Source organism: Leguminivora glycinivorella, chromosome 14 (assembly GCF_023078275.1).
Source record: "Leguminivora glycinivorella isolate SPB_JAAS2020 chromosome 14, LegGlyc_1.1, whole genome shotgun sequence".
NCBI lineage: Eukaryota > Metazoa > Arthropoda > Insecta > Lepidoptera > Tortricidae > Leguminivora > Leguminivora glycinivorella.
The window spans coordinates 1,037,534-1,048,231 of record NC_062984.1 but is presented as its reverse complement, the minus strand read 5'-3'; the positions used below and the strand labels follow the sequence as shown (position 1 = coordinate 1,048,231).

Here is a 10,698-nt window from a genome sequence, read left to right as displayed (position 1 = left end):
CTGGTTGCCTCTTCGCTTCACCGTCACGTGGGTGACCAAGCCACGGTTACTAAGCCCCTCCACTACGAGAAGGTGAGCAAACTGCGGGGAGCATTTGCACCACCTGGATCAAGGTTAGTGGGCTGTCAACTTTCAAATTCCATATAAAATGGTGGGTTAACCTCGGGTTAATAAATTCTTTATGGTTGGTTTTGAGTGTTCTACCGAGTTTTTAACCCCCGACGGAAAACGACGGGGTGTTATAAGTTTGACGTGTCTGTCTGTCTGTCCGTCTGTCTGTCTGTCTGTCTGTTTGTCTGTCTGTGTGTGTGTCTGTCTGTGGTATCGTAGCTCCTGAACGGATGAACCGATTTCGATTTAGTTTTTTTTATTTGAAAGCTGTGTTAGTCGGGAGTGTTCTTAGCCATGTTTCATGAAAATCGGTCCACTAGGTCGCGTTCGGGGGTTTTTTCAAAATTTTAATTTTACAGAAAATATTCAATATAGCGTAACTTAGCAAATTATCGGAAAAGTGACAAACAAAAAGCTTTGTCTCCACTTTAGGATAAAGGTATGCGGGTGACAGACTGTTTTGAACCTCATTTGCAAATATTTAATTACGCCTAGAAGTTTATTGGTTTTTGAAGACACATTTTTGGAAACAGTTTACGATTTTCAACAATATCACATGTTAAAAAATTCTGTTTCTTAAAAGACATGTTAAATAATCATTATAATCAAAATAATTAGCTTTCGTAATGTTCACCGAAAAGTTCTTTTTTTAAAGTACTTTCTTGTTAAAAATCCCGTTTTAGGTCACAAACTTGACTTACCTACATGTGTTTACTAATTTCTATCTTAATTTTTGTCTCTCTTTCACATATGAATGACAGTGACATGCCTAGACACTTGCACAGGTGCCGCCTGGCGGGCTAAAATGTTAGTGTGCCTCCTCATTGATCATAGGGGTTCAATTTTGTCTTTTTAGATACCTACGGAACCCTACAAATAATATTGTATATGTCGGCGGCCGATCGTAAAATCCGCCAGATCACGAGATTCCTAGGCATATCGTGAAACGACGCCATATCATGAAATGCCTAAAAGATGCCCAGGCATATCACGATGTGCCTGATAAACAACACGGCAGATCGATTAAAGCAACGCTTTCGTCGATATTCCTAGCTCTATAGCGGGCACTTCTATACTAGATACAAAAACAATTTCTCCTCATTCAGTACATGAGCCCACTTTCGAGTTGTCACAAAAATAACGTCGACGAGGGTTTCGGCAACGTTAATATACTCCGACACAAAGGAGCTCCATTTTAGAAATATACTCTAAACTCACGACTTCCTGGTAAACAAACATAGAGCAGTTCCTGTAGTTAATATATTTTTTTCTACTCGTCGACTGTAATCTGTCAATTAGGACACCACAGACTAAACTAAAATAGAACTTCATACAATTTCTATACTAATTTGCGATACCTGGCAAATTTTTCTGCATCTGAAACACATTTTTTTTATCTGTTGCGTTATCGGCCAATCAGAGACGGTTATTACAAACAATTGGTTGCTAGGTAATTCGATGTTGATACAACGGTGAACGACGCTATTAACATTAATTTTAACTTGCATGAATGATGATATTTCCGTTTCCATTGATGATAAAGATGATGACTCGTAGAAAAAGTATTATATACAATAGTGATATAATTAAGCTTTTCAGTCTCGTACCGTACTATTAGGCCACTCAGCAAGCTTCGTGGCCTAAACATGGTACTCGACTGAAAAGCTTTGTATTATATCACGATGGTATAAAATACTATTATAAATATGATCTAAATAATAAAAACGTATTATAACCACGTAACTTTTATTTTATTATAAATGGGCTTACTCTTGACCACAGACTAGCGAAAGGCAAAGACGTGGCCTACGATGGAGTGAGCTCGCCCAGAAGATGCATGTTCACCCTTGATTTGAAGGTTGATATTTAGATAAAAGAAACAAGTTCATCATTTGTATAGGGTCCGAGCGTGTCAGATTTTGTACTGAAGTTGTTACTTGCCTGTGATTGGAAATATATTACGTCTCAGGCGCCTGAGGGTTCACAATTTTTGTGTGGTTGCAATTGAATATCACGTAACGAGGTATTTTTTATGTTTCTGTTTACAAGACTCCTTATTCCTTAGAGCGCTCATCAATTTCACGAAACGGCCATCGATAGATGGCGTTGGCGCTCGGTACGCGAGCACCTGCAACTCAACGCGCGTTTCAACGCCGACACAAATAATCTTGATAGTTTTGAATTAAATTGGTAATAACATAATTTTCAATTTTATACGGGGAATTTCCTGTTCATGGTATGGTAGTAGTAAATAAGGTGTATGAATGTAGTAAAAGTATAGTAGTCTACATATACATATATAAATACAGGTTTCCTAATTGATTGATTCAACAACCAACACCGCTGAGCCGAAACTACGAAAGCTAGAAAGTCGAAATTTGTATAGATTGCATTAACAAAATTTCGAAGAGATAAGAATCGATTATGAAAATTTACACCCCTAGTAGAGGGAAAAAGGGGGTGAAAGTTTGTATCGGGATCAATTTGTTTTTTTTTATTAGGAAAATTTTAGTTAGGAACTTGAAATTAGAGAATAGTATAATAGTGATTTCTGTTTTTTATTGAATGTATATGCATACTGATTGGTCCCATTTTTATCAGAACCCAGTTCTGATGATGGGATCCTGGAGAAATCCAGGGAACTCCTCAAGTCTGAAAGGCATACATATAGCGATTTTTGTGTTTTTATATGAATAGCATGCATTTACGTACGGAACAATGACATTTGGTGCAGTGGAACTGTTGATGATGGTCAGACCGGAACTCCCTAAATCTAAACGGCACAGTTATAGTGACTTTCATATTTTTATAAGAACAGCATGCACTTACGTCCAGAATAGTGACATTTGGTGCAGTGGAACTGCTCATGATGTTGTGTCACTTTTTAACCATCGCCTCAAATCTCTCAAGGAAGGACGGTTCTCAATTCGTCTGTTTTTTTTTGTTTGTTCCTCGATATCTCCGTCGTTACTGGACCGATTTAAAAAATTTAATAATTAAAGCATTAAAAGCAGTTTTAAAAAATACCTACACATTTCTACATGTGCTCTGCCTACCCCTTTATGGGATACAGGCGTGATTGTATGTATGTATTTGTACATAATCCAACATTCGCAAGTAGCTTTCATCAGAACCCAAAAGGCGGCGGTTTTTTTTTCTTAAAAATTATTAAACGTTTTTTTTATGGGATAGGAGGCAAACGAGCAGACAAGTTGCCTGATGGTAAGCGATCACTGCCGGCTATGGACACCCGAAGCACCAGAAGTGTTGGTGCGTTGCCGACCTTTAAGATGGATGTACGTTCTTTTCTTGAAGGTTTGAAGGTCGCATCGGTCCGGAAATACCGCTGGCAACAATTCATTCCACAGTTTAACTGTGCATGACGTGACCTGTGCAAAACATTGCGTCTTAATAGAAACATTTGAAAGGGTGAAAATCAAATTATGTACATGTTCGTTCTAAAAGTAGCTGATCAAACATCGTCGGTTTGGAAAGCCTGCGGTTAAATTTTTGCTCCTTCCTTACTATACATATTTTATTTAGAGGGTTTTGAGATTTAGGTAATAAAACAACGCTTCATTAGGTTTAATAGCATTATGTAAAGTATAATGTCAATGTAAGTGCAAGCAGTCTTATGAATAGAATAGCAGTTCTGTTGACCACCTCCTGACTCCATCATGAGACCTTGGACTTCGTCTAGATCGATGGTGCTCGTCAGCCCAAATCTAATGAGCCCAAACATGATGGGGTTATGATGAGGAGAATAGCAGTTCTGTTGACCACCTCCTGACTCCATCATGAGACCTTGGACCTCATATAGTTCGATGGTGCTCGTCGGCCCAAATCTAATGAGCCCAAACATGATGGGGTTATGATGAGGAGAATAGCAGTTCTGTTGACCACCTCCTGACTCCATCATGAGACCTTGGACTTCGTCTAGATCGATGGTGCTCGTCGGCCCAAATCTAATGAGCCCAAACATGATGTGGTTATGATGAGGAGAATAGCAGTTCTGTTGACCACCTCCTGACTCCATCATGAGACCTTGGACCTCATCTAGTTCGATGGTGCTCGTCGGCCCAAATCTAATGAGCCTAAACATGATGGGGTTATGATGAGGAGAATAGCAGTTCTGTTGACCACCTCCTGACTCCATCATGAGACCTTGGACCTCATCTAGTTCGATGGTGCTCGTCGGCCCAAATCTAATGAGCCCAAACATGGTGGAGTTATGATAAGTAGAATAGCAGTTCTGTTGAACATCTCCTGCCTGACTCCATCATCATGAGAACCAGAACCTCATCCTGGTCCCAAAATATAATAATAATTCAAACTCTCAACAAACTTCACGTATAACTTAAAATCCAAAATCATATGAAAAGCATGTCGAATGCTAAAATTGCATAAGGTGTAAAAAGGATCAAGATTTGTTTAGTCGCAGTTTACGGCACTTCTCGGAACTATCGCGCTGCTTACGAAAGCTAGGTGCGCCGGACGATCAAACGCAGGTCCGTTGTCTTCGAGCGCTCGGCGCAGACTGAGCGGGCTCGCGTTAGCACAGTGTCTTTTATTCGAATTTTAGGTGTTTTAAAAACATATCTATCGACAGAAAGGTATGTCTTATATGTATGATTTTTTTTTTATAGGTCAATAAGAAGTTCTAGTTTAGGATAATATTATTTAAGAGTTACAAAAAATGCAGGAATCGCAGGAAAAATACATAATGTAAACCTCTTTTTATCGAAAAAATGGGGAGGATACGGAAGGTTATTTATCCACCATTTCAAGTAAATCTTAAAATGTCAAAGTATTAGCTAACTCGTACAGGATATAACAAATAGGATTGTGATCATTTATTACCCCAAATAACATTTTTAACAGCACAATCACGATTCTAAACGAGCTATCCCACTATGAAAATTGAAAACGTCTTCCGAAAAAACTGATTTTTCGGAAGTATAAAAAGACATATTTTAAAGTAGTACCAATTGACTTTCTAGCTTAAGATATGTACTTTTAGGAACATTATCATTTTTTTAATAATCATTTATAGTTTCTTTATAATTTTGAATGAAAAAGGTTCTATTTTGCAAAAAACGCTCGTCTTTAGGAATAAGGCCTCTTAACTTGCAAAAATTGAACCCCGAAAGCTGCGAGCTGGCTTGATAACTTTTATTGAACGTTTATTAATGAATAAGGAGGTCAAAATGAGAGTGTAACTTTATTTATTTAATCTTTAATTGAACACAGAAACACATTGTACAATAGGCAAACTTAATGCCATAAGGCATTCTCTACCAGTCAACCTTTAGGCAAAGAAGAGAAGTTGTAGGCGGTGCAAAATTACAAACACAAAAGAACTATAATTAGGTACTTCTTTTAAGGACACAATACATGCAACAACAAAGAACTGTGGCTGAATTATGATGATGATGGCTATATATTTATGATTTGTGTAACTCTTACACAACAGATTAAATTTAATCGTCATCAGAGGTTTCAATAATCACCACGTTTTAAAATAAATGTAATTCCCAATAGCCATTGTCACGGCAGGCATTAAATTAAATGCTACGTTATTCATTCATCCCCGCGGGCTCGAGATAAGGGGAGGGGGTGGGTAAAGGGAGGGGGGAGACGTGACGAAGATATAAAAAAAAAACTGACAGGTTTACAACGAATGTCGCTGATTTTATTTAATTTATAAAAATACATATTTTTGACCAACATGGCGAAAAAGTAACCAATTTTTAACAAATCAGCACGTTTTTCACGATAATATATGATCGCAGAATTTTCTGCCGTCGCAAACAAGATATACCTACCAATTCCTCAGTTTCTTGAGATTGACATATTCCGCTGTCAAATCACTGATGTTTCTGCATTTCAAGTAAAATAATTATGATCTCCTTAAAAATGTAGACTGCCCCGACTGGCCCCGACCAGCACTGAACCGCGGGCGGCCAAAGGCCTAGCATCCGCCGCGGCCTGCGACGGCGCACCGCAGTCCTACTGCCAGCCGTGACAGCTGTGCCTACCAAAATAGTGACAGACGTTTGTTTTTTATATATAATATTGTGTTTTGTGGTTTTTTCAGTGTTAATAGGTATTTATTTTTAGTCATAGTTATATTTTTACATAGTTGTATTTCTAATGTACTTAGTTTTTAAATTCTCATGCAGGCCGCGACCCAATCTGGTGATAGCACGTCTTCCACTATCCATCCTTGTCCGTTGTGTTCAAAAACCTTCGAAACTAGCCGTGGCTTAAATATCCATAAAACCAAAATCCATCGTAATGCTCTCAGCCAGAATGATTCTCCGCTTATCCTAGCCAATACACCACCTGTTCATCATCATCCGTTCCATATCCGCCTCAGTAATCTTAAACAAAACGTCCCAGTAATAAAACGTATCCCGCGCGGTGCCCGAATCTCGGTAGCAACCCATCTTAGCCACCTCATAAAAAAGTGTTGTGATGCTAACACTACTGAGGATTGGCACAATCTCCTTCTGTTTCCTTACGTAATATTACATGCAAAAATAAACAACGAAAACATATCTCTAACTCAAAAGATTAAAAATAATTGCAATAACTTTTTACTTCCTTCAACCTCAACCACACCTGGACATCTTCCTAAAAACTACAACGAAATCAAATCCATTGAAAATAAAATCACAGAGGGAGACCTGAAAGGCGCCGCTCGCCTTCTTTTTTCTAGCGACGTGCTGTCTCCAGATAACCCAGATACCTTTTTGGCCCTACAAACTAAACATCCCCCAGCTCCCGCGACCCCCTACTTTTTCGACCCTCCAACAGCAACGGAGTCCTGCTTGAGACGAAAAACATTGAAGTATTCAATGCCATTTGCTCTTTTAAAACCGGGTCTGCGGCAGGACTCGATGGCCTCAGCCCACAACATCTAAAGGATTTGACATGCCCGTCCTTAGGGGACGTCGGCGAACAATTAACCAATAACATCACGAAATTAATAAACAAAATGTTCACAGGAAATATTAACTCGGAAATTGTACCCATTTTATATGGAGCAAATTTAATAGCTTTAACTAAAAAGGATGGAGGGGTGAGGCCAATTGCTGTTGGTGCAACACTTCGCCGTTTAGCATCCAAAATTGCCGTTAGACATATCTTTCCAAAATTGCAAAAGTCTTTCGAACCGACTCAATTAGGCTTTGGAATCAAAGGAGGTTGCGAAGCCGCCGTGCACGCCCTCCGCACATTCCTTAGCGACGACCAATGCGAAGTTTTGCTCAAAATTGATGTCAAAAACGCATTCAATTCTTTGGACAGAGATACCTTGTTGGCAGAAGCAAAATCTAACATTCCCGAAATTTATAACTATCTTCTCCACTGTTACGCAGATCCAACGAAATTAATGTACCGAAAAAACGAATTATCGTCAGAAGTAGGCTGCCAACAAGGAGATCCCCTGGGGCCAGCAATTTTTAGTTTGGCAATAAATCCTATCATCCAAAATTTGAAATCTAAATTTAATGTTTGGTACTTGGATGACGGGACCCTAGGAGGCGACGCCGACACTGTACTAGCCGATCTTACAGTGATCATCCAAAGATTTAACTCCATTGGCCTACAACTAAATTTTGATAAGTGTGAATTATTCATTCAAAATTCCTGTATTAACAAAGATGACGTTGTTCAAAAATTCAACTCTCTCGCGCCTAATATAAAGTTACTCGACAAGAGTAACCTTTGCCTCCTAGGATCCCCCATCTTCGAAGAAAATTTTCCTAGTTATGTTCAAAATTGCGTTTCCAAATTCGAAGAACACTCTCATCGTTTGCTCCAAATTAGCCCTCACTACGCTTTGACTGTTATAAAGTTTTGCCTATTCGTCCCGAAATTAACTTATGTGCTTCGCTGCTGCACTCTTTGGAAAAATCAAAATCTTCTTTCACAAATAGATATTATAATTAAAATTAACCTAGAATCCGTCCTAAATATAAAACTCAGCGAGCAGTCTTGGACCCAGGGATCCCTTCCCATCCGGCACGGTGGGTTAGGGATCCGCAAAATTTCCAGTGTGGCATTACCAGCTTTTTTGTCGTCAGCTCATAGCTCGTCCAGTCTCATAGGAAAAATCCTACGAACAAACTGTGAGGCTGCGGGCTTGGCTGACGCCAAAAATGCTTGGTCAATTGCTTGCCCCGGTCAAAATTTTCCCGAATATCCAAATTCTCAAAGGAGCTGGGACGACATTATATGCAAATTGACCGTTAGTTCCCTCCTAGCCCAATCCGACACTGAGGGACGAGCCAGACTCCTAGCAGCTGGAACCAGCGAAGCAGGGTTCTGGCTCCATGCACACCCTTCCCCAAATTTGGGCACATTTTTAACCCCCGATACTCTCCGTATTTCAGTTTCTCTTCGTCTTGGGGTCCCGGTCTGCGCCCCCATCGCTGCCCCTGTGGCCATGAGGTTGACCGACTTGGGCACCACGGCCTTTCCTGCCAACGAAGCGCTGGCCGCTTCTCGAGGCATGCTGCCCTCAACGACGTGATCCGCCGGTCTCTTGCGTCAGTCAATGTGCCGGCCCTTTTAGAGCCGACCGGCATATCTAGGACGGACGGTAAGAGACCGGATGGGATGTCGTTGGTTCCGTGGAATATGGGACGGGTGCTGGTTTGGGACGCAACTTGCGTTGACACACTGGCCCCGTCTCATCTCCACCGAACCTCTGTGAGGGCAGCGGCAGCAGCAGAGGCGGCCGAGAAAATAAAGGTAGGAAAATACAGCGGTCTCGGCGCCGAATATATTTTTATTCCATTCGGCGTCGAGACCCTTGGTCCGTGGGGCCCTGGCGCTCTGAGTCTCTTCAAGGACTTATCGAAGAGACTAAGAGACGCCACCGGCGACCGAAGAGCTGGCAGCTTCCTCGCTCAGCGTATTAGCTTGACAATCCAGCGAGGAAATGCTGCCAGCGTCTTCGGTACTATGCCACAGGGGCCGTTTTTAGATTTACTTTAGTTTAATTTTAGATTTATTTAGTTTAATTTAATTTTAATTTTTATTTTATTATAATATAATTGTCATGTGATGTAAGTTTCAATAAAGTGCAATGCGGGTCCCGTACCCGCTAGCCCCACTAAGGGTCGTGGCGCAAGAATGCTCGTCGCCTTCGACCCTGCCGTCTTCGACGGAGAGGCAGCGCGTCAGCCGCAGCTTCGCGCTCTCTCTCCGCCGCCTCCTTCTGTGACATGACGTCTTCACAGAAGGAGGCCACCGCATCCCATCTTCTCTCGCTGCTCAGCATCGCCCCTATGACGCTGTGCAGCGAGAGGTCCACCAGTCCTGTGGCTGCGACCAGCGCAGCCCTTTCCACGGCCCAGCGACTACACTCCTCAAGGGTGTGCTGGGCCGTATCGTCCTCCACACCGCAGTCCAGGCACTGGGTGCTCGGCTCTCTCCCTATCCGGTGCAGGTAGTGTCCAAAGCACCCGTGCCCGGTCACCACCTGAGTCAACCGGTACGTGAGGACCCCCCTCCTTCTTCCTAGCCAGTCCTCCAAGACAGGAAGGATGGCTCCTATGGTTCGCGTTCCATAGAGGCTATCCTCCAGGGCGTCCCTCCATTGTTGGCGCAGGTGCTCCTCAGCTGCCCGCGCCGCTTTTTCCTCTTCCTCGGGGTCCGGCGGCTCTCCCCGGCTCCTCGCTGCCACCTTCCGCTGGTACCTTTCGGCTAGGACCACCGCGTCCAGCTCCCATGGGGGCGTGCCAGCGAGGAGGCAGGTTGCGGCATGGGAAGTGGTGCGGTAGGCCCTGACTGCCCTTTGGGCCACGACCCTCTGGGGCCGACGGAGTAACGCCTTGGTGCGTTCTCGCAGCCTTCCGGCCCAGATTGGCGCTCCGTAGAGCGCCATACTCCGGACGACCCCCGCGAACAGCCGCCTGCAGGGGGCGTTCGGCCCTCCCAAGTTGGGCAGCAGATTGCCCAGCGCCGAGGCAGCACCCACGAGACGAGGAGCGAGTCTTGCGAAGTGCTCCTCAAAAGTCCACTTTCTGTCCAGGACAAGGCCCAAGTATTTTATGTTGGCCTTGACCTGGACAGACTGGCCCTCCACCCTCAGCGCCGTGTTTGCCTGTAGCCTCCACCGCCTCACGCCCCCCAGGACCATGGCTTCGGTCTTTGCGATGGCGACCCGCAGCCCGAGGAGCCCGATGCGGTGGACGGTGAGCTCCGTCGCCACCGCCGCCCTCCTGAGAACCTCCTCCAACTCCCGCCCTCGCACAGCCACCAGTGTGTCATCCGCATAACACAGCGTGACCATGTAAGGGAGTTGTGCCCCGCGGAGGACCCAGTCATAACCGAGGTTCCACAGGAGGGGCCCCAAGACGGACCCCTGATTCTTCAACATGCCCTGCCCTCGCTGAGTTCTGGCAACCTTACTCCGCAGCAGAACAACACGATAGCCCCTAATGGGCATCTATTGTTATTTGGCTGTGGATTCAGTAATGAGATACTTTGCTAATTGGGCTCTACTGTGCCTTACAAGTCCGATAGATATTCACAGTGTCCACATTATAAGCGTATATCCAGTGTCTTTATTTA

General features: G+C 43.3%; 1 protein-coding gene across 1 annotated transcript; it reads right to left on the bottom strand.

Annotated features, from left to right (window-relative positions):
* Positions 1 to 9,209: 9,209 nt before the first annotated feature.
* Positions 9,210 to 10,486, bottom strand: LOC125233574. Its single transcript, XM_048139629.1, has 2 exons — positions 9,884 to 10,486; positions 9,210 to 9,652 (listed from the first exon to the last, which is right to left on the bottom strand). Exons 1-2 carry the CDS (start codon positions 10,415 to 10,417, stop codon positions 9,236 to 9,238), a joined length of 951 nt encoding a protein of 316 aa, XP_047995586.1. The 5' UTR covers positions 10,418 to 10,486; the 3' UTR covers positions 9,210 to 9,235.
* Between the last annotated feature and the right edge of the window lie 212 nt (positions 10,487 to 10,698).